This window comes from Chelon labrosus, assembly GCF_963514085.1.
Source record: "Chelon labrosus genome assembly, chromosome: 20".
NCBI lineage: Eukaryota > Metazoa > Chordata > Actinopteri > Mugiliformes > Mugilidae > Chelon > Chelon labrosus.
The window spans coordinates 23,321,031-23,345,613 of NC_140353.1; the positions used below are offsets into that span (position 1 = coordinate 23,321,031).

General features: G+C 43.2%; 1 protein-coding gene across 2 annotated transcripts in view; it reads left to right on the top strand.

The window, feature by feature from the left end:
• Nucleotides 1-11,124: 11,124 nt before the first annotated feature.
• bcl11ba (BCL11 transcription factor B a) overlaps nt 11,125-24,583 on the top strand; it is a 40,325-nt gene continuing 26,866 nt past the window's right edge. For both annotated transcript variants that reach the window (XM_084569184.1, XM_084569183.1), the window contains exons 1-2: nt 11,125-12,247; nt 20,877-21,362. In XM_084569184.1, the coding sequence (XP_084425310.1) occupies nt 12,193-12,247; nt 20,877-21,362 (541 nt within the window). In that variant the 5' untranslated portion in view covers nt 11,125-12,192. The remainder of the gene's footprint in view (nt 12,248-20,876; nt 21,363-24,583) is intronic.

Here is a 24,583-nt window from a genome sequence, read left to right on the forward strand (position 1 = left end):
AGCTAGCAGCTGAAATGATTTACAGGAACCAAATGAGTAGGTGTTCCTTTTTCACCCAATCTGTCGGAGAAGAAGTGTTTGTTGTTGCCACTTCTGTGTACACGCCCTAACATGGAAGTTTCCTCTGTAACTTGTTAAAAAAGTGTCAAAAACATTTTTCCATGGGTTTTTGTGGCCAGTGTGCCTAAAGCTATTAACTACTTGTTGGAAGATGAGTTTCTCAAGTAACCAAGAGAGCACTAGAGATGGCCTTTTTCACAATAAATAAATAAATTAATAAATTACCTGTGCATTTTTACACATCTGGAGCAACTTTGAAACATCAGTTCTTCCACAGATCCCTACCCCCACTGTCATTTCAGCTATGGTGGGTGCCTCAGTCTTTCTACTCCTGTTAGACCCTTATTTACCTCTCTCCTTCTCTCCTGGACCTCTCTCTCTCTCTCTTTGTCTCACTCACTCACACACACACATTAATTAATTGACCTGAGGTGTGGAGGAACTACTTAGTCGTCTGACATGTAGATCAATCACTTACTTGATCCCTAATACCCTTAACAAGGTATGTGGAAACTGGAGGACATCACAGTCATTCACACACACATGCGCTCATATGTGGTGTCCTTGCTTTGCATGTGCCTGGTGCTGACCGAATTCCCGATGGATCTTTTCCAGCGTGCTGCTGCCGCTGTCCACCATGTCTTGTGCTCCGTACGTACATGTTAAGGTAAAGTTAGAAAATGAAATGTCTTGATATTTGGTTGGTTTCTAGTCTATGTAGAAATAGAACCTAAACGTGGATATGCAGAAATAATCAGTATTTTATTGGCATTTTATTTTAAATAATTCAAAATAGTTCTCTAAAACAAATGTTGTGATGTTACTTGTGTTCCAAATATTATCATAAAATACAGTAATCAGGCATAACATTATGACCACCTTCCTAATATTGTGTAGGTCTCCCTTGTGCCTCCAAAACAGTTGTGACTCATCAGAGAATGGACATGGACCTTCTGAGGGTGTCCTGTGGAGTCTGGCTACAGAATGTTGTTAGTGGGGGCCTTTGTGTCCTATGGCTAGAGGGGAGGGGCCTCTCCGGATCATCCCACAGATGATGCTTTTTTTTAGTTGTTCCTGAACCCTAAGTATCAAACACCTTCCTGGTTGCTGTGTGTATCTCATACAAAACTGTGTCAGATCTTCAAACAACATCTAATGTAAAACAAAGGGTCCCACTAGAAGAGCACAACCAAAATCAAAAGAGATTCGAGATGAGATGAGATGAGGAATAAGGTGACTGGAATACATCTATCCGGAGTAAGTTACAAAGCAATACTCTGGAATCCACACACACTATCTACAAATGGAGAAGACTTGGAACAATTGCGGACCTTCCCAAAAGGAGCCGACCTTTCAAAATCGCTATGACCAGGCTAATGCAAATGACGACTTGTCCTGGAAGTCACAAAAGTACTGAGGAGAAAATCACAAAAAAAAAAAAATACTGCAGTCCAATCTCTTTCCACTCTCTCTTCATTTAAATTCAGTATTCATGACTCCACGATCTGGACAAAAGTGAAATCCATGGGTGAGTGGCAGGGTGGAAGCTTCTGTTAACCCTAGGGCACTCATTGAAATACTTGGAAATTCAATTGGAAATTCAAATTTAAAATTTTTCATGGAGAAAATCAAGATTAATGAAGTTACCATATATGGTTCCTTGCCCTTAAGTGGTAAACAAATGTAGCACATGTATTCAGACCATTAGAACATAAGTGCTGATTCAGGCACTTGTCAACATCACATTAGGCAACATTAGGACACTTCTTCCTGGTACCTAATAAAGCAGTTACGCTCAGTGTTCATGCAGAGGTGAACCTTGCAGACCACATTTGACCCAGATTTGACTTGAGAATGTTGCCGTGATCTTTACTGATTGGCTGGGTGACAACCACATGCCTCTAAACCTCACTGAGAGGCACAGGGACGCAATTTAAAATGTGTGCCGAAGTTAACAAACACTCGCCCCACAAAGGGTTAAGACAGAAGAACATTAAGGGATCTGAATCTTACCACAACACACCTGGATGACCCCCACACCTTATGAATGTAATATATTATTTTATTCTGTGGATTCATGAGTTGAATTTTGAAATCGTTAGATCTGGCGTAACCAAACACTGAATCTCACCAAAAGAATATTCCACCTCTGGATGGCATGGGGTTAGTAGTAATGTTGTGACGGTGCTAGGGGGACTTGCCATAAGTGAAGGTTGTATTCTGCTCTTTGACAGAAAGTCTTGGTGACACTGCACCTCCGTTCCAGTCCCACAACTCTGTCTTCTTCTTTTTTTTTTATTAACAAGTTTTCCATTTCAGAAATGGTAACTATTGTTTAGAGACGCGAAACAGTGTTCACACTGTGGATCGAGAATCCAGTGTTTCGCTGACCCATCTACAATGACCTCCTCCTTTTTGCTTTTTGGTTTTTCCTATTACATAATTTTATGTTATTGTCTTCTCCTCCTTTCTTGTGACCCCTCTTGTCCTTAGTGACTTGTCTTTATTCTGTGCGTGTGTTGTATGCACAATAGACTGATCATGTTCCATCGTACGATCATGTAAATAAAACAGTTTGGATTCCAGGGCCTAAAATAAGTGGCCGTGGTGTTGGTTGAGGCAGAAGTTGGTATGGAAAGAATTCACTGATTTCCTTTTGGTTGAAGCCTCATCTATGTTGAGTACTCTTCACAGAGTTTAGAACCAGGCAATCGAGATGCACAGAGCGTCTTCCACTTCCTTTATTCTGCTACTTTCTACCCCCCTCTCTGGTCTTTGTCCTGGTTATGGTGTGATGGCCTGTCAGGAGATGCCGCAGAGAGGACAGAGAGTCGAAAAAATCAGCTCAGATCAGACCTGATCCCCTCACACACACACACACACACACCCACACACACACACACACACACACACACACACGGCCAGGCACAGCGGTGTGCTGACCAGTGAGCGGTGAAGAGGCCCAGTGTCGATGTCCCACCTTATCTTCATCAGACCTCCCAGCCCTGACCCAGAATCCTCCAGACCTGCCACCGCGGCTCCCTCTGTCTCTCTGTGTGCGCTTCCTCTGACCACATAAGTGATTACTGCGGTTGTGGCCCCGGTTGCTCAGGTGGACGGAGTGTGTGTGACATGATGGCTTTTGGCACGGTGGGCTCTTCTGCCCAGTAGCCTGACTGTCAGGCCAAATATCTGGAGAGTGGAACAGAGTGGAGGGATGAGGAGGAAGACGGAGGGAAGGGGAGAAGACAAATGGAGATGAAAATTAATGAGTTTAGTACGCTCAGCAGCGTAGTTATATCACAATTAAGTTGTGTATCAAGCAATCAAGGGCCAAAAAAGTATAATCTATTTCCAGTGTTTGGGAATCCAAACCATCAGACAGATGCTGGGACAGAACTGGAGTTTGTGAAGGATAGAAATTACATTGAGGAGGGAGAACATGTCCAATCTGAGGACAGAGTGACCAGGAGAGGGCAGCGGAGGACAGTAAACGAAGCAGAGCAGTTTAATTAAGCAGACAGTGAGAGAAAGAGCAAGACGCACAGGATCACTGACTAGTTCGACATCTAGTCTCTGTTTAAGAAAAGTTCAAACAGATCAAATATTAGACTTTGATTTGAGTAAGGTATTTTACCAGCACCTTTTAAATAACTTCTGTGGGTTAGAACACATTTTGCTGCACAGCATTCATTTTCTATTTTTAACCAACCACACGATCCTCAAAAAAAGGTCGGTTCTGCCCAAATAAAATATGAAGCGGACCTCAGCCGCGCTGCCTGTCAGCTAGTGCGAGGATCATATTTTGAAATGATTATAATGAAGCACACAGTGGATGTGGAACATTATCCGAAGCATTTAGTCGCACAGTCCGCACTCGCCTTCCCACAAGTTTTATTATTCAGTACATGAGGTGAACAAATGGGTACTTAGCCCGGGAGGTGAACACAGAGTCAAAAACATGTGATAAAGAATACACAGGATATGAAATTTTCCATTACATCCTTCCATTTGAGCATGCTCACAAAAAAATAAAAACTGTGGAAGAATTAGAGATGAGTGAGCTGCTGGGATACATGGTTTACATGCAGAGCTTTGAGTCTGCCACTGGCACAATGCAAAGACTGACGAAAAGGGGATGGGCGAGTGTTAGCATGCAGTGATTTTCTCTAGGATCACCTGCACCAAGAAGGAAAAATGTTTCGGGAAATAACCAGTCCCTTCACAAATAGTCGGACCCCTATGGTATTTTAAAGGGATACATTCAGTCTGTTCACTATTTCAGATTAAGTAACACACTTTTTTTTTTTTAATCAATTTATGACATTACAATAAATGTGCAAATAATGAAGGGGGCAGAAAGCTAAAGTCCCTTTATTCAGAGCTGACACAGAAGACATGGACCAACCTCCTTCCCCTTTTTATTTTGTGAGGCATGAGAAACATGCAGTGGATCTCTTGGGGCCGGTGGACGGCTAGGGCCCTGCAAATTCCCTTTGACTTGGAGCTGACTTTGGTTGGACAGGTGACCACACACAGTCCCCTGGCATAGTCTGAGGCTGAGTTTAGACTTTTAACATGGGACTGAACTGGAAGGTCTAACCGAGCTCCTTCAGAGTGGGACTTTAGCTGCCTCCTGTCTGCGGCCGCCCTGTCTCTTCTGCCAAAGAAGGGAGATTTAGCTTTACTTAAAAACTGGAGACCAGTTGACAAGTCATAGTGCTTTATGGACAGTTCTATTACGGACTGTCTGTTTTTTTCTCCAAGAAACTGCAAAAGTATCTATTTTGTCAGATCAGAGCAGGACAGGTGGACAGATGTGATGCGAGGGGTTCGTTGTTCACCGTTGCTTTGGGTGGGGTGTGAGTGGAAGGCTGTGTTACTAACTTTATTAAATAATCATAAAACATAAAACTGTAAGTTTCATGTAAATTGAGATGTTCTCTCTCTCTCTATCTCTGTCTCCCACTCTTTCTCTCTCATACATCACAGTGATGGATAGGCTGGGCTTGGTCTCTCACTGCCCTGACACAGGAGTCAGCCACAGCACAGCCTGATAAGAACTGAACCCCAGCTACATGTGAATGAAATAACAGGGAGCTCTGGCTTTATGCGTGCGAGGTGTAACTGCTGTCCAGCATTTTGAATACGTCTCTAGTATTGATATTTTCTGCTCCCATTCATGACAGAGCTGCGCGTCACACCTTGAACTTGATCTGCATGTTTTCCTAAACTTATGGCATTACATTTATTACATTTTTTTCTGAAATCAAACCCCAAGATCTTGCGGCTCAGGTACACCGATTGAAGCGGCTCTGCTTTCCTCCCATAAATGGAATCTGTGGCTATTTCATTTCAGAATATGTGTCACCGGTATGTTTCACCATCATCTAGTGACCCAATTAAATGCGCGTTTGTGAGATTACACACTGAACTTGTGTCTGCTCACAGCCTGGACTAACACTGTCACCGCCTGCTGTCAACTTCTTTTGTTAATCAACCTCATTAAGGCTCCTCTCAACAGAAAATGGGAGTAGACCCGTGTGATTTGGCTCTGGATTCTCGGTGTATTGTTGCATTTTGGTTCACGACAGGCCAAAGTGCGGGGCTGCGCAGCCAAAAGTCACGTTAGCACTGGAAAAAGAAAAGGGGACACAAGAGGTTCTTTAACACAAAAGAAAAGACTTGGAGCGCCACTGCTGGGTTTAGGATGGGTGTCTGAGGGCGGAGCTAACTGTGGTGAATACAAAGCTTTGGCAGCTCCAGGTTCCTATCAGATGCCAGTGCGTGTGTGTATGTGTTTGTGCGCTGGGTCGTGCATTCCCTCACTCTTTTGTTTACTCTCTCTCCCTGCTTCCTCCAGGGACCCTTGTGGAAGTGCGTCTGCCATCCTCCTGCCAACCAGACCTGATTTAACCATTTTTCTTCGACAAAACAATCGTGTTTGGCTCAAGGGCCAGTGGCCGATGGCTGTTGGCCGATGGCCGGTGCCTGGCGGATGGCTGTCTTCAGATCCTGGGAACCTAAACTGGTCCGGGCGGACAGCCTCCTTAAGATCTCATTTAGCTTGCAGGTGACAATGTGCTGTCCATCACAGGACTCCTCTGTGATTTGGCTACTTGTTTGGTGGGCGGGACTTTAGTGTGTTTCTGAGCTTCTTCTATAACTAATTTTAGCTTAGATGAGATTTATACCTGAGTGCCTCTTCACCGGTCCAAGCTTTCAGAAGACAAGGCTGAATATGGTTATAAATGCAACAAATTCAGTATTTCTTTCTGTATCAGGAAACTCTTGTGTTTCATTTTTAAATTATACTTGACATTGCGAGTGTGTACTTTGGATAACTGGATGGACAAAGGAGCAGTTTAGAGTTTGGACATCTTCTAATGTGCACTTGTCATTTTTCCTTTCGAATTTCTGGATTTCACGATCAAGGGCATCGCTGAAAAATGACTTCATTTGGTGAACGATTGAATAGCTACACAGTCAACTAATCTTGTTTTCCCCTTCCAGCTTCATACTGAGAACGAAAATGAGACCCTTAATGAAATGTCTTAACGTTCTTGTGCGTAAATTATTTTACGTTTTTACTGCAACACATTAAAACACACTGGGGAATGGAACCTGGATTAGAAAGACGGGGAAATACTCAGTGTACATATTTTTAAAGTCTTTTATTTGGCTTTAACAAACAACAACAAATAAAACCGCGCATGTCAAAAACAGTAATACCATTTTGTGAATGTGGCTTTAGGATTCACTTATAAAAACTAAGAGAGAGCCATTGGAGGCTGGCCCATGTATAGTCGCTAATTGAAGGCAAAGCTAATTAGGACACTACACATAGAGCTGAGAACACATCCTTTTTTCTTGTTTTCTCTCTCTGCCTCATTATATGAGAATGAATAATGACCAACATATACATTAAGCACTGCTATAATTGTGGTGGAATTAATGATTCTGAAAATAAATCTCTTTGAAAAGAGAAGAGGAAAAATAAAAGAGGGAGAGGGTGAAAAAGGTCCTGAAGTGTGAGCGCACACGTGTTTGTGTGAAAGCGCGAAAGTGTGCGCGCATGTGTGTGTGTGTGTCGGTAATGAGACTTCAGAGGTGGTGCTAACTTACTCTAAATAAATCTATGATTAGCATTTTTCCCTTTAAACGGAATAATTTCAACTTTGATATCTGTAATTGTGCTTAAGGGCTTCTGCGCTCCTCCGCTAGCCCTCAAACACTCACTCTTCAGCCCAAGCAGAGACTATCACAGCAGCGTTTTATTCACTTAACACTTCATTCACAACCTGGAATAATGAGAGCCGCTGAATACTGTTTTAATAAACCCATGCGCCACGCAAAGAGAGGCTTAAAGGGAGTAGGTGCAGCGTCGAAATCAGCTACTCTGCAGCATGTAGCAGGGTATGCAGATACAAAGAACACACAGCAGAGCACACACTCAGAGTGATCAATCATCTGTAACACACACTTTCAAGCAGGCTCGGACACCAAGAATAGAAGAGTCTGCAATCCACTGGAGGCTCACACCTTCCTCTGCACACACACACACACACTCACACACACATACATACATACATTACATACACAAAATTATGCAAAAAGGTGCACACACACACACACACGCGGGAGCACATTCCCAATGTCACAGAGGGCCTTGTTATTTGCATGTGGCAGTGGATAACCAATAGAGGGTGGTGTTGCATTGCTGGTCTAAGCACAGAGGGTCATCATTTTCAGCTGCGAGCGCGGAGCTCATCACTTCAGCACCTGCCTTTTCTAATCTGCTTTTCATTGCTGATGACTGGATAAAAAAAAAGAAAAAAAGAAAATCAAGCCCTTTAATGGATGAAGCTGACATTAAGACTTGATGGCTGCTGTTAAAGAAGACCTGTCAGCTGCTCATTGATAAACTGAGTGTTTATCTTTCTTTAACTTTCGTCTGTCTTGAGTCTACGATACATTACTGCAAAATGGAACCAATTCTCCATGATTCTTCTTTTACCATATATTTAAACTAAATAATATATATATTTTTAGTTTTATTTTTTTTTTTAAGATGCGTATCACATTGTCTCCCTTGGCCGCTAAAGGCTGTTTCCAAGGTTAAGAATTCAACTCTTAAAGCCACATTGACAAGATGAAGTCCTTAAAGTCGGCTGAAAAAATAAAAATAAAAAAATTTAAACAAAAGGGTATTCTTCAGATGCACCTGTCCAGAGCGTGTAACCATTTGATTGGCTTAAAAAACAGAAAAAAAGATTTCCTCTCATAGCTCACTTTTAAAGCTCACAGTGCCCATTTGCCTCCTTCCTCATTCTGCTTTATCTGCCAGCCTGCATCCGAACACATAAACATCAATATTAGCAGTTTAGTGGTGAACAGTTGTTGGCAAAGTGATCTTAAAACTCTAAAGGACACCTCCACGTCCCTCTAATTAAAATTTAACCGCCCAGCCGAGGCGATGGGTGATGGGAGGGGGGGAAGGGAGAAAAGGCTTATTTAGCATTAACATAAAAACAAACAGCCGCATATATATATGCAAATGAAGGAAGGGCAAAAGCAGGATGCCGTGAGCCATCCGCCATAACTCACGCTGATGGCCTTTAAGTGAGAAATCGCCTTCGAAAAACGTCCAATAAGAAGGCGGAATGATGCACCTGTCGCCCATCTGACTAATGAGCCAATCAGGTTGCAAGGACAAGGAGCACATCTAGATAGTGATGTTGGCCTGGAGTGTCACTTCACACTGAAGGCACTCAAGATTCTACAATAGTGGAGATTTCAAAGCTTTGGATGATACAAAAAAATGCTTCAAGAAGTCAAAATTGCATCTTAGAAACAACAAACCTGCAATAAGAAATGATTCCTTGCTTGTTGTAACCTCAGCAAAATGATAACAGCGAGAAAATGGTTCCAAGGCAGCCCTGGTGTATCCGTGTACGCGTGTGTGCATTGAATATGAGCGACAATGAAGACAGCTTCTCCCTCTTTCCCTCCGTCCATCCACGGGCTGCTCAAAGCAGCTTTAATCGCATATCTTCATTAAAAAAAAGGCTCTGAGTTGTGCCTTAAAACTGACAATGATTTACATTTCAACATAATGCTCTCTGTCGCCTGTTATTGTGACAAAGTGCTGCACGGATCCCTCCTAAAATGAAAGTGGGTGTTCTGTTGTGTGTGCGACAAAGACATTTGGACAAACCTGCCATCCTCTCCTTTTTCTTGTAAATGAGCATGGGAAATCTATTTACGTCCTCCTACAGTATACTGGTGAAATAAGGAGAGGCTCTTGGCTTGTTGGGAGACAGCCCGAAAACAGACGAGATGAGCCCCGTGAAGATATATTGAAAGAAAGAAGAAGAGGGACAGAGGAGGGAAGCGCCAGCACTCGAGGCAACGCAGGGAAAGTAGCGAGAAGTCCAAACACAAAGCAAGGCAGATGAAGGATGAGAAAGGCGTTCTCGCTGGATGATCTGCTGCTCTGACAACACCTGGCCCAGGAACAAACTACAGGCTTGTCTAGATGCAAGGTGGGAGGGAAAAAAGAACCCCGAGGCCCGCATTCCCCTCTTTTCTACCGCGAGCGGCAGGATAGAGGATAGAGATGGAGCGACCAAGAAGAGACGAAGACATGCAGATGAAGAGAGAGAGAAAAAAAAAAAGAAAGAAGTGTTTCTGGAATGTGATAGCAGCTAATCCAGCTCAGAAGCGTGATGTACGGATGAAGCGGTTGGCAGCTGCAGTTTCTAGTCAATGCTGACTGGCCACTACTTCAAACCTCTGCTTAAAAAAACACTGATGTTCCTCTAATCTAAATCTAAGGGGTTTCATCATATAGAGACGCCAGTGCTCAGCTCCTGCCACTGAGACATTCACCCTCACTTTTCCCAAACACACTCACCTACGTGTTTTCCAAGTCACCAAATTTTACTTTTACTTTGGAGTCTCCTTCTCCTCTCCCACAGAGATGTGTGGGGATGGAAATCAGAGGCTCCCTACTGTACCTGCCTCTCTGTTAAACAATGGGTGCTGCTGGGGGAGGCAGTCAGCAGGAAGCAGGCAGAGATGCTCCTTTCTGCCACCAAACCACTTATCCATCATCAGCCTGAATCTTCAAACTAAACACACGCTTAATGTGCACACACACTCACACGCTGTGCCAGCCATGACTCTCTAGCTGAAGTGACTACATTTGATGGCGTTGACGGAGATGTGTGGCAATTATTAAAGCTTTTTTTTTTTTTTTCCTGTCTAACAGAAGCCTTATTTTAATTTTAAAATAAGTAAATAAGGCTTTTCTTCATAATGGAATGTTTAATCTCCCCACCGCTGATCACAGGAAATCACTTTTGAATCCACACCTCTAATTTCTCACATTTTCATTTTACACTTTAACGAAAAATCAATTTTAGAGTCACCATGAGGTCACAGCCCTGCCCTTTTAAAACACTACCGTTTCCCACGGAGAGCCTAAATTAATTCCTAACTGTCTGACTTTCTTACATAATTGATGAATGCGATCAAACTATTTAAACAGAACCACGTGTGAATTTAGAAAGCGAGCTGGTCACGCTGGGTATTGATCAACGATCTGAATGAATGAAAACGTGCGGGATCGATACATTTTTTACGCATATAGGCCGCGACGCACTGGTTTGACACGAAGTCGGGGGAAAAAAAAGTTAAAACGACCGCAGGCTGTAAATGAATGGAAATAACATATATATGCCTAATATATGATCACATATAAATAATATAGATGCAATCCGTTCATAACATATTTTAGCATTTTGATGTTTTTGCGCATTCAAATGTCCAAAAAGATTAATTTTGTTTCGGAGCACACGCGGTATTTTTACGACAGGCCTGTAAAAGTGTCTGCGCGTAACGAGATGGTTGAAAGGGGTCAAACGGAAAGGTGAAGTTAAAAACTATATTAACATGAATTTAATTTAAGGCTGTAGCGCTAAACGGTCGTGCGTAAAGAAGAGTAATTAGACACTGCAAGTCTGCATATGTTTTAAATGTGGACACAATCTCGTGCAAAATGTCCAGCACCCTGCGGACCGGGTTAGACTGCCCCTCGGGTCACAGTTTAACACAGATAAATCCTAGTTCTACTCGTGATGCTTTGTCGGCGGTGAGTGACTCTGACCACTAGCGCCGTGCGCGCCACACGCCCCTGTGTGTGTGGTGTGTGTGTGCGTGTGTGTGTGTGTGTGTGTGTGTGTGAAAGCTACCACTAGTCGCCCCCAGTGCTCTTCAGTCTCCACTCTCCCTTCTCACCGCAGACTGAACGTCACGTCCGCACTTGAACTTGAGTTTTCTCCCATCGTAGAAGCCAGAGAGCCGCACAGAGCCGCACAGAGTCGCACACAGTCCGGGGATGCGGGACTCTGCAGCTAGCACAAAGAGAAAAGAGGGTGTCAGTCTGTCCTCAGACCAGTACTGGGCTTTGACTTGAAGAGTTAAAGTCTAACCCGCCCGCCCGGCCGGCACTGTCAGTGCAGCAGCAGAAGTGCCCACCACTTGGCGACATCTCGTGAAGTGCCGAGAAGAAAACTGGATTCCTATTTTACGCACGTTTAGACGTTAATTGGCGCCCTGTCACCTTCTTCCTCCACGCAGGAACGAAAGGTGTCCACTGTGGCCGGATAGTGGACACAGGTAGTGACTGACCAAGAGGTGACCACCGACCTCCCGCGACTTACCGTGTCTCCATCCCTTCAACACCGCGTCTTCATCGGCTCTCCTGTGACAGATGGTGTGAAAGCAGCGGAAGGAGGACCCGGACTATCCCCCATCCTCACCTCCACTGTGACCGAAGAAAGGTGCACAGCCACTTTGGCAACGAGAGCCCAGGAGTCGAGCGCTGCGCTACGGCCGGTCTCACCAGAGCGCAGGAGCCGCTGCACGCTGAAGAGACAACCGTCGCGCGGGAGCCATCTCGGGGGCCACATTTGGAGCCAGTGCAATTTGAGGTGGCCAGCGAACGGTCGGTTTTGGGGCCAGCTTGGCCGGTTACAGACACAGCAGGAGGAGGAGGTGGAGGAGGAGAAGGAGAGCCGACCCTTCCAGCGCCGCTCTCCGGGCGATGCCAGTGTAAATGCCAGGGCAATGTCCCGACGCAAGCAGGGGAACCCGCAGCACCTGTCCCAGAGAGAAATAACATGTAAGTACACATGCAAGAGTTCACAGCACCACATTAGGCTCTCTTTTCCTGTCTCCGTGGTCATTTTCAGAAGTCGAGCGTTTCATCAGTGCGTAAAAATGAACATTTTAAAACTTGGAAGAAAAACTTTAGAGCCTCCCGGAGACCAGCGTATCCTCTTCTGGTTTATTGACAAAATTAGGCGAATGCTTTAATGTGCTTATGCGATTATGACGTTCTACAAATAACCCGCTATCATTAGAACAAATTTACACACCGAGCACAGCGAGTGAAACTGTCTCCGGCTGCGTGTTCGACTTTTACTGTAAAAGCTGCTCATGGAGGAGTCAGAGGTCCTTCCCGGTAGTTTATTAAGACACACATTCTTCTTTATTCCACTTTTTGTTTGAATTCGCTTCATCATCAGGGCGTGTAGGCTGCACTTCATTTTCAACTCATAATAAAAACATACTTGTAATCCCTCCAATTCAAACCACTTTTTAAACTTCGTGCACTTTATTTTTAATACCGTTTCTTTTCCGGTAAACACCTTCAACAGCAGCTTTGTTACATTTATGTCAGATCAACACACGAAGGACCAGTTATTTGGTTCAAATTTAATTTGAACAAATTCTGTTGTTCCGTTGCATTTATTTTTTTTTAAAAAAGGGCCCACACTTAATTTTATCTCGACAGAAAACTTTTAACACGTTTTAACAAATAAACATGCTCGTGAAAGAAATCAAATAGATCCTTAGCTTCTCTCCTCGCACTCCAAAGTACATGTGTCTATTTTGTTTTACTGAGGGTTACTGGATCTTGCACGTTAGAGCTTCATGCACGCCCGTTTCTTTTCTGGTAAATTATCACACCGTTAGTGGCGTTTTATTTTGCGTAACGGATGCAAAGCTGATGTAATATTAATGCGGGGTTCGGATTATTTAATTTCACGTACGCACCGACATCGGAAAAGGAAGGTGTTTTCTTCACTGCACTTTAATACAGAGAACAGTGAGTAACGGCGTTTAACGACCAAATGTGGAGGAGTAGTGTGGACTCCAAAGTGTTTATTCATTGAAAAGAAAGAAAGGCGATTCATTATTTTTGAAAGAGAAAATAGACTTCTTTGACATATTATTACAGAAGAATTACGCAAGCGAATTTCAAGAGGAAATTCAGCGCTCGGCCTTATTTAACTCTAGGTCTTCTTATTTTTTTATTTTTTTTTATTTGAGCCAGTACCGTTGCCGCTAAACTTTGCATCGATACAATCATATTTCTGGCCTGAGATCAGTTTTCTGGGTGGTGTGGCTGCAGCGTGCAGGCTGATCTGTTCTGACAGGAGCGCACACCTCCAGTAGCTCTAACGCAGGACTTTAATAAACGAAAACACTATTTTAATGACCGACACTCAGGTTGCAGGGATCAAACACCCCTGTTAATTATTTAAACTTTTGCATCAACTCGTCCAAATCACAAAGGAGGGAATGTAGATTTTTATGTTGCTGTTGAGTAATAAGACATTTGATGTGGTGAAAGCTACTCCCCTCTGTCCTCCAGCATGAGGTTATTTGGGGAAACGTGTTTTGTGCTAAGCCTGCTAGATAGGATCACTTAAACTATGGTGCATCAGTGTTCATCTCTGTCGCATGGTGCATGTAACTCCTGTATTTCCGGCAGAACCTCAGCAAGGCTGTGCGCTGGGAGTCCATGCATGGTGCTGGGCCACACTGCTTGGCTGTGTGTCGCTTCATTCCTTTGCTGGCTTTATGGCGACACACTGCCAACCCATGCAGCTGTACACAAGGACACACACACTAAAAGTCACTGCATGTGGTTTAGACGTCAAATCGCCCCATGGAAAGTGGAGGTTTGATTCCCCAACAGAGCCACAACTCGGTATGGCAGCCATACACAGGCCTGCAGTGTGTACTTGGTTACCTTTTGAAATGTGTCACATTGTGCACGCCGCATGCTTCGCCGTGACATCAGCTTCTGCAGCAAAGAACAGCAAATACAGATAAACATGCAGGTATACCGTCACATGCCTCGGAAAGTCGAGATAATATATAGATGGGGGGCTAATAAATGAGCTTCCCCTTTGTACTGTAACAAAGGTGCTTTCACACACACTGTGTGTGCAGTTTAGTTGTGTCCAAGGAGCAGGTCCAACCTGTCTGTCTCTCTGTCTGTCTGATTTATCACCATTCAGGCTGCAGCATGATGCTGTACATTCCATAATTTATGTGTAAGAGAAGCTCCCCGATTTACTATGCTTGAGTACACACACACACACACAAACAGACGCACACACATACACACGCATAGATATATATTCATGTGGACATCAACGCACAGACACACATATATGCAAATGCACAAATGTGAATCCCCCTCGCCGAAATCTACATAATTCTTCTTGAGCTGTCAGGTGGCAAAATCCATCTGACCTGGGTTTTAATGCAGAGCATTTTTAATTTGGATTTGGCATCATGACGCATCAGACGCTGCAAAATGTGTTGGCTATGTATTCTACGTTTTAGAAGATGAACTACAGTTGCTCCCCGTCTTTTGACGTTCAGTTCTATTTTCCTGAGAGGGAAAGAAGCGTTAGGAAAGGTGAGACACGTTTCCTGGAGTGTAAAGTCGCTTGTTTTTTCAAGTGAAATTTGTCAAGGCCTCAGTCACAAAACAATGTTCCTCCTCTCAGAGCTCAATTTATTAGGGACATTTTCTCGCTACTGAGTTGCTGTTGTCTTTCTTTTCCCCCACGAACATCACCCCAGAGAGTTGTCTTGAAGCTTTAAAACCCTCCTCTTATTCATCAGTCTCATCTCATGAAATTAGTAAGGGATCATGGTTTGAACCTGGAAACAATGTTCAATTCACAAATATCAAGAAAAGAATGTGCATGTTTATTTTCTCCTTCACTAGAAAATACATAATATGCACTAAATTTGGCCCTGTACACCATCCCTGTCACCAAATTCACACTCATTTCCTGCCACATTAAAATCAAACAATCTGTCCTGAAAAGTGGAAAATCGTCTGAAAGTTTGGACCGTCTTACTTCCCTAAGAGACACGCGGGAAATATTAATCAGTCGAAATCTATATTGTTTTGTTTGTCAGAATGATTTGGTGAACGTTTTAGCGCCACGACGCCGAGACAGTTTACAGCCGAAGGTGCAGACGTGCCTTCTGCTTCTCATTCACTGCAAATAACCCCGGCTTTCCTCCGAGAGGCTGATTTAGTGTGAAGAGACGCAAACAGGACGAGGGCTGCCATTGTAGCTGCACGCACACACACACACACACACACACACACACCCATACACACACAGAGGGCTGCGTGTAAATTGCAGTCGCCCACTTGAGATGCATGTTTCCCTTTGGCTTGTCAAATAGCCGTGCACCCTGCTGGGGCTAAGTCTTTGTTAGAGAGCGAGAGAAGCCAGCGCCTCCTCCTTTTATGCACTGAAGCATTTTGTAGATCAGGTGCTTTTAAAATGCCACAAATGAAAATGCACTTCTTCACTGTGTCATATTAAGTATCACAGTTGATTGTTATGTACGCACAATGATATTTCAAATAGTCATAACATTCCTGATATTCACAAATGTCTTCCATTTGTCTTCCAGTGTAAGAAACTGGTTAAAGCTTCACTAAAGCACTACAGAAACAAGGAACGTATTTCTAATTGTGAACTGTTTTCATTGAAATTAAAGGGGTAGCCCTGGGCAGGGATCTCAGGGGTGATGTCTGTGTTTTATCCACCGTAACCCAGACACCGTGTCTGACAAGAGACCTTGCTACAGTTTGTTTAAATGTCAGATTTTAATCCTGTCAGTCACAATCTTTTAAAAAAAATTTTTTTAACCCCAGTAATTAAGAAAATACATACTAAATTGCACTCTGATTATTTTAGTTATTTAGGATTTTGATGAAAACACGTTATAGTTTTTTAAAATTATTTAATATATTTTTTCGTGGAGATTGTCTTTAAATGCAACATTGAAGTTTTGACTGTTTAGAGTGTATGTGTGTGTGTGTGTGTGTGCGTGTGTGTGTGTCCGTGGACGCACGGGGATGGGTTCCCAGATCCCAAAAAACATGCCTGGACTCATTTTGTTGATCAGCAGGCTGCACACACTTTCACACCACTGAATACGACATAACACACACACACTAACACACACACACACACACACACATTTACACCGGTCTATACCCTGCATACCCGAGTGCCGGTTTGCTCAGCTGAGGCTTTATGTCTGTCTTTCGCCGCTGATCCTTGGCCCCGCGTCTCCTTTTCTATCTGTTTCTGCGTCTCCCCTTCTCACTCTCTTTTCTCTATCACTTTCTCTCTCTCTCTCTGTCTGTGTCTCTATGTCCCTCTGTCTCTTCCTGCTAGGGGGAGCTCTCAGGCTGTCAGCGCTCCACTCACTCTGCCTGCGAGAATGGTAGCAGAGTGTAAATGTGGCGTGTGTGCCTGCCTGCCTGCCTGTGTGTGTGTGTGTGTGTGTGTTAATCAGATGACATCAGTGCTGAAAGACCACATTCACCTCTTAACTGTCAACAGCTGCACACCCTGTACTTGACTGTCTGTCTCTCTGTGGCACTTCTTATTTACAGCATGTACTGTCAATTCACAGCAGTGTCTGACTGGCATCTCTGGCGGTATGAGTGTGTTGATACTGTTCTGATTGGACTACGTCTTTATTTTAAAGCGCATGTGTGTTTGGTTTTTGCGTATATACTGCATGCTGTTCTATTTTAGAACATGCTTTCTAATAAAATGGATTCGGTTTGAAGACATGTGTCGCTTTATTTTAACTACATATTTTACAAATGAGTCTAATAAACAGTGGAGCTCTCTATTGCAGACTTTTATTAATTTGAGAGGTTATTTATAAATTATACAATGATTTAAATGGTTGAACATATATTTCAGATACACTCCAAATTGAAGTTTGTTATTTTGAGGGTGACAAACTTCAGTCACACAGTTGATCTGCTCTCGTGCTGCATTTCCGAGGAGCGCTTGATTCCCACCACAGCGCTTCGCGAGCAGGTGGCTCTGTGCTCGCTCACAGATCCCTTCCTGCTATAGTCTGATCTCTCTCTTTATCATCAGACTCAAACAAATGTTTAAAATTATTCGCACGTTCGCCTCTGATCCACGTCCGATTGTGTCGACACTGTCATCCAGATTCGGGCCAGAACGGAGGATTTACCTTGTGATGAACTTGAATTAGCTTTGAGGTAAAACAGATTATGCAAAACCAGGTCAAACCTGAAAATAGGCTGCGAGTCGTGTCGGTGAAACATTTATTCACGAGCACTTCCTCCACTTCTGCCTGAATGGACATGTTTTTAGCGGCTGTATTAATGTATTGATGTAGATATGATTCTATTTTTTTCTGTAAAGTATTTTTCAGGCATTTTTTTGGTTTTGTTTTGATAGTTGACAGGAGAGCGGTGACAGGAAATGAGGGGAAAGCGAGGAGGTGATATACAGCAAAGATAGAAACAAGAGCCGTTAGTCCTTAAACACCTGCTAGCTCAGTGCCCCCATATGATATAATGTGTCACGCACATATTTAAAAAAATAAATAAAGGTGCAAATGACTGTAAATCAGAGTAAAAGTTTCTAGATTTACACTTTAAAATGTTTTTATTTTATTTTTTACAAAAGGGAACTACTGTAGTGGCTTCAAAAGCTAATACGTTTTCAATGAAAGTATAAATTTTTCCTCAAGTCAGATTCATGAACCATAAATACAAACTAGTGTCTGAATTTTCTCTTTCCTAACTCAGATCTTTTCAAAACAGACTCTGGATTTAAAGCTACTTCCTGTTCAGATGAAAGGCCGACTTTAAGAGTGTCTGTGGTGGCAGATCATTTCTATCAATCAGAGATCTGCCTTCACTTCACTTCTGTTGTCGCCACTATCTAGGTGCATCATGTTCATGTTTAGTATCGTACTGTGTGTGAGTATGCCCTTTGCAGCAGAGTGCACACAACTCCTCGATTAATGTCAATTGTATGTATCACCTGGATGGTAACCAACTGGAAACTAGGATTAAATTAAAAAAATACAAAAAAAAAACCTTTGTATTTCAGGTGGTAAGACAGATGAGCTGTGGATCCAACTGTGTGTGTCCATACATAGTAACCCCCTGGGCAAATCTAGAGGTGTGACTGTAGTTTAGTAGGTGAGGAATGGCTGAGAGGCTGGGATACTGTATGTGTGAGCGCATAGCATGTGAGTGTTTGAGGCCTCTTGCCTCTGAGTGTGTGTGACTGTAATGCGCAGTCTCGCCCGCAAACATATCTTGATACCAGAGATTGTGCGCATGTGTGTGTGTCTGTCTGTGTGTATGGATGAAACTTGTGACAGTGGTGAAAAAGTAAAATCGTTAAATCTACCGTTGAGGACGGTTGAAAATAGCTGTTTGGTCAGCTGCCGGCCGCTAATATGCTGCGCAATTTGTGTCTGTGAATATTAGATGACAGCCGCGTGGTAAGTGTGAAAGGTTCAGATGGATTAACAGCACATGTACAGTGATAGGTGGTAAATAGAGGAAACCAGACCCCAGAGACGGGAGCCTGCTCAGAGGAAACTTCCTCGCGACGGGTGGAATTCAAAACGGCACCTTCTTGGCCCTGAGAGTAGAGAAAAATCAGTTTAGCTCCCTAGATGCCTGTTGCTTTAACCCTTCTGCAGACACTTCTGCAGGTGGTTCATCAAGTTGTTCATTTCTGTTGATTTCTGTTGTTCTTCATCGGCACAAATAAAATTATATCAGTGCTTTAGTTTGCCTCGTCAGGTGAATCAAACCAAAGTGTCCTTTCTTCCTTTGAAGCAGTCATTTGCAAACAGACTATAAATATCTCTGCCATTCAGTAAATATGGACACAAAGAAAAATGTGCTTCTTCTTTTTTATGTCACGGCCTTTAAATAAGCCCCGAGGCAGAAATTGCCAGATCTAAATGTAACGTTTCTTCCAGTCTATTCATGTATATTCATATGAATCTTACATATCTACATCCGAGTGTGAATTTGTAAAACTACTTTTGTAGTTTCAAGAGAGAAAGAGAGTTCAGATCCTGTTCTAGAACATGAGTTCTTCTCACACACACAGGAAGTCAGCTGTGTATTTGAGGTCTTTCTGTCTTTTTTTTTTTTTAATTTATTTATTTCCAAATCACATTACTATAATTATTAACGTCTCAGATGATGTCAAGCTCACAGGGGTCACTGAAACTGTGGGCTGGATTTGTTCCAGGTCAGCTCACTGGCTTTATTCTTTCTAATGTTTATTACTGGGGAAACACACTCTACTGTACACGACTGTTCATTTCAATGGCGGAGGACAGATGGCTGCTGCCTGCGGGCCACGCACACACACGCGCACACGATGCATATGTGTGTGTGTCTATGAGGTGCGCAGACAAACATGTTATGGCACACGATGCATGCAACACATACACACATATACAGGGGGAGCAGGGCAGTTGGTGTGTGGCTATGTGGGTTGGCGGAGCTCAGATATTGCACACCTGCTCACACACACTTTTCCTGTCGCTGTAACTACAATCTACAGAGTCTGAACCAAATATATATCTTATCTCTCTACACGCATCTGAAAGTAAATAAAATGTATTAAATGAAATGCCATCATCGCAACGTAGTGTCGAGATGTGTTCCCAGTGTTAAAAGGCCCGGTTTACTAGTATTTAAAAGTAGACCTAAGGCAGGTATATGTTGGGGTGGGTTGCTCCATCTGGAGCCTTCATCTGCATTTGACGTCCCAAATCTGTTTGCATTTCTAATGTGGAGGCTGAGACAAATGGCCAACCTGCTGCTAATCCATCATCCTGTATTAGAGAATGAGAGAGAGAGAGAGAAAGAAAGAAAAAGAGAGAGAAAATTATGATGATGATGACTGCGAGTTCCCTCTTCGTCGCGACCGCTCTCTCTCTCTTGATTCTGTTTACCTCCGTTGCTCAGTTCCTTTCTCCATCCTTTTTTTTTTTCTCACCTCTTTACTCCTTCACAAGCATTTTTGTTTGTTGTTTCGCCACATATGTGCCTCTTCACAGCAAAATTCTTGGGCACAATACATTCGTTCATTCACAAACGCTGAAAAAAATAAAAAAAAACTGCTCGTAATATTTGTCTTACTCGAATCAACTCGTAGTCGTCTCCTTAGCATACGTAGCTCGGCTGTTAGGGCCCAAATGAAAAAGAAAAGGAAAAAAAAAAAGGCCAGAATCATCTGGGAACAAGTCAGATGTACAGTATATGTGTGTTCTGTGTTTTATAATGGCGCACATATTCACACTATTACCCTCAGATTCTGAATGTATAAGGCCTTTACCTAGGAGGTTGTGGTTATCAGCAAACTTGGCTTGCTGCTTCGCATTTACATCAGCGAAGGAGACAAGAGGATAGAGAACAAGTAGTTGTCCAGGTGAAAAGAACAAAAAAGCTCACAGGCCCTTATCAGAGTCATTTTCCTCTCACATTTTTGGCCTGTCTTGAATTCAAGCCTTTTTTCTTCCCACAAATAATCTGGGAACGACTTTACATTAGTCCAGGTTTACTTTGACATGAGCGTTCTGCTTTTCTTCTTTTACAGCGGAAGCCGAGCATCCAGATGGCGCTCTGCTCTCCGACTCCCTACCCCCCCATCCGCTTGGCCTACCCTCCCATCCACTTGGCCTACCTCCCCACCCTTTGGACCACAGCTTGGCCCACACCCTGCCGCCCGGCCTCCACGCCGACCACGACCTGCTGACCTGCGGCCAGTGCCAGATGACCTTCCCTCTCGGCGACATCGTCCTCTTCATTGAGCACAAAAAGAAGCAGTGCCAAATGCCACTGCTGGCCAATGGCTGTTACGACAAGATGAACGACAGAGGAGGCCAAGGAGGGAGCCCGACTCTGCAGAGCCTTCATCATTACACCCAGCGGGTCGAGCTAAGGAAGGTGGTGGAGCCGGTGGAGATAGGCATCCAGGTGACACCAGAGGAGGAGGAGGTGGGAGGAGGAAGGGAAAGAGGTGAGAGGGGAGAGAAGACGCCCACCAAAGGAATTTGCCCCAAGCAGGAGAACACACCAACAGGTAGGCCACGACAAACACACACTCTTTAAAGAAATAGTTCAGCATTTTGGGAAATACACTTCAATCAGAAGACTAATATCAATCTTATGACTGTGTATTACGTACAGAGATTATAAGCGGTCTTGGCTGGCCAAGATTAGCATTAACAATTATAGGTAGGAAAAGTTCAGAAATGCATTTACCTACATTAACGGAAACATGAAAGAATATAGAGAAGGGGCAGAATTATAATTATTATATTTCTTAAATGAGAGAAGTTTTACACAGCGTGCCTAGATTACTGCAGCGATCAGTCCAATAACATTATCAGATTAATAAAATAATACATTTCTAAGTCACTGAAAAAAATAAAAATGCCTTGTCAGTGTGATCATGCAGGATCCCTCAGTCTTTAAAAGTCATTGTTTTGATGACTTAAGATGTTATTTCTGAACCAATTTTATGCAATTTCTATATAATGTAGAGAGAGACACCATTTCTTTTTTCCTTTGTTCTCTTTGATGCTGTATTATAATACAGTATTACAGCACTGTATTGATGTCCTTCCTTTGCATGACACTTCTAAACCTTTGTGACAATTAGAGTATATGGTGTTTCACATGCTGCAACCCTTCCTTTACGAAGAAATAGTCCGAGCACGCCTCTAAAGCTCTACCCTCTAACACCACGACTTGTAGATTTTGCTGAAACTTTTCATTCGGTGTGTGCAAGACAAACAAGATGCAACACAGGTCCCGTTTCGACCTAATATTAATACATATCTGGATGCGTTATCTGGATACTGACATCTGAGGCATGGGACTTTTCAGCTACACGCAGTAATAAGAAGGGTTTTTTCTTATCTTGATGGTGCCTGCAATTCGATCCAATCACAGTATACGAATTAGTTAGACGACGGGGCAGACTGAGTCAACAAACACGGGGGGAAGCGATGCTGCTGTTTGTGCTCTTTTTTTTTTTTTTTTTTTTACCGTCGAGCTAACTTTGCCACTGCTACCTGAAGCTTTCGTCTGGGTAATTGAGTTAGCAGGAATAGGCAAATTTAGGTGACCTTTCAAATTGGGGGGACTGATGTTTCTTTCACCGCACTGTGGCATTTACACCTGCCCGAGACCTGATCAAAATGCGAGCCTGACCATCTCCAAACGTGGTCTGAAACACGTTCGGGTGCTAGTGCATTCTGCCACATTTACACCTACATTAATGTGTGTTTACCTTGACCTAGATGTCCGCATATGACGCAGTCACATCGCCTGCATACAAGCTGCATGTCAATACAAGGTGTAAAGAGAAGACATCCAGCACATTTCCCAAAACTATTACATTCAAAGGACAGTTTTTGGGATATTACCAAATCTTTTTTTAACACACTAAACATATTTGAATCTTCTGACCAACTATTCAAATGCATACACACAGGCATAAATTTGTTGTTTGAGTGTTTATGGAGACATCTCGTTGCGACTTAGTCCACCCTTTCTGGCAAGAGAGAGAGAGTTCATTGTATTAGAGCAGGAGGACAGCAGAGGAGGAGAGAAGGGAAGTAAGGGTGAGACAGGCACATTACCCACTCAAAGCACTAAACCCCCTCAAGGACTCGACTAGTTGAAACAAATTGTGCAAAACGTGACAGAGAGACTCACCCCGACTTTCATGGAGAAATCCAGCCTAAGCCATCTGCTTAAAAAGGTGAAAAGCTCATTAAAATTCAAATAAGCAAAGCCATGAGAAAAAAAAAAAAAAAAAAAAAAACACCATGAGAGAAGGAGAAGGGAAAGACAGAGAAATAGGGATTAAAAGGAGGCTAGTTTCTCCCCCATTCAGTGGGGTAAAGAGGCAGTTTAGCAGGATAGCAGCTGCAGGGGGAAAGAGCACCAGCAGCTATCTCTGAAACCAGTCAGTATGCTCAGAAAGGGACCAGAGGAGAAAGGCAGAATATTCCAGTGTGCGACCAGAACTCACTCCTACTTTCCTAGACGTCAGTGTTTGCAGAAACAGGCCAGACATACAGGGCTGCTTCACCGTGTCTCATTTTAACCATTTTAACAATGGTCAAAGTATCTAAAATGAGTTTATGTTATTATTTAATCAGCTTGAATTTGATGAACAAAATATGTGATGAGGTCTCAACAAATGTATGTACAATTTGGATCAAACAGCTTTAGCTGTTTTGGCAAAACCGTTACAAATTCCAAATGCGTTGTTTGCAATCTGCACATATGAGTCATGATTGTATGAGCACATTAGAACCCACCAGGGGAATAGTGTCATTAAAGCATGACTATCAGTCAGGTGTACGTACGTGTTCAGGAAGTTGTTTCCATTCCCCATGGTTTTGCGTATTAATACACCATTTCAAAGGTTTGTGTAAAATCTGTACGCCGTTTGGATGGAAACGTAACGTGATTCGGAAGCAGCGGCAGCAACGGCCTAAATTTAGAAGAAAATTCTGGCACAAAGCCACATGAGGAAGTGCACTCGCAGGTAACACGCCTGACTCTGTTTCCCCAGTCAGTGTGCTGGAGCAGGACAAAGCCCCTCGGAACGTGTCAGTCTGCGGTTTGGCCTGCGCTGTAAACACTGTGTTTGGGCCTGAACTTCATCAATATTTTACCAGGCTGTTACAACTCTGCCAGACAGCCACTCAGTCGCTGCTGTGGACTGCACGGCCACCTGTATATCTGAAAAGCTCGGTACTTAGCTCCGGAACTGTGCTACAGCTTCACATTTAACACAGATAAGTCCAAACTGTAGGGCGCAAATAGCTTCAGCACAATCCCAGCGTGTCTGCAGAGCTGCGCTCAGGCATGAACGCTAATTGACTGGCGTTGGTCGCATTATTAAGCTGGCATTATTCATATTTATGTGCATAAATATATATTTTCCCCCTGCGTTTAAATGCTTGCAATATATCTAACTGCAATCCTCCCGTGAAATCAACCCCACATGTGCTGCGTTGGAAGGCTTGAAATTGTAATTGCACAATATTTCTTTATAACAGAAAGCGCAATAATTTTCACATTAAAAGCAAAAACATATTAGCGGCTCAATTGGACGTGCACTGCGGCAACTGTAAACTATATTGCTCCAATAACATTTTATGTTTCAAAATTACCCTCGGTATTTCACAATTTCCACATGAAATATGTCCAACTAGCACCTTATTAACACGGGGAGAGGACAGAGCGGTTTATTAATCAAGACGGAGTTTAATTTGGAGA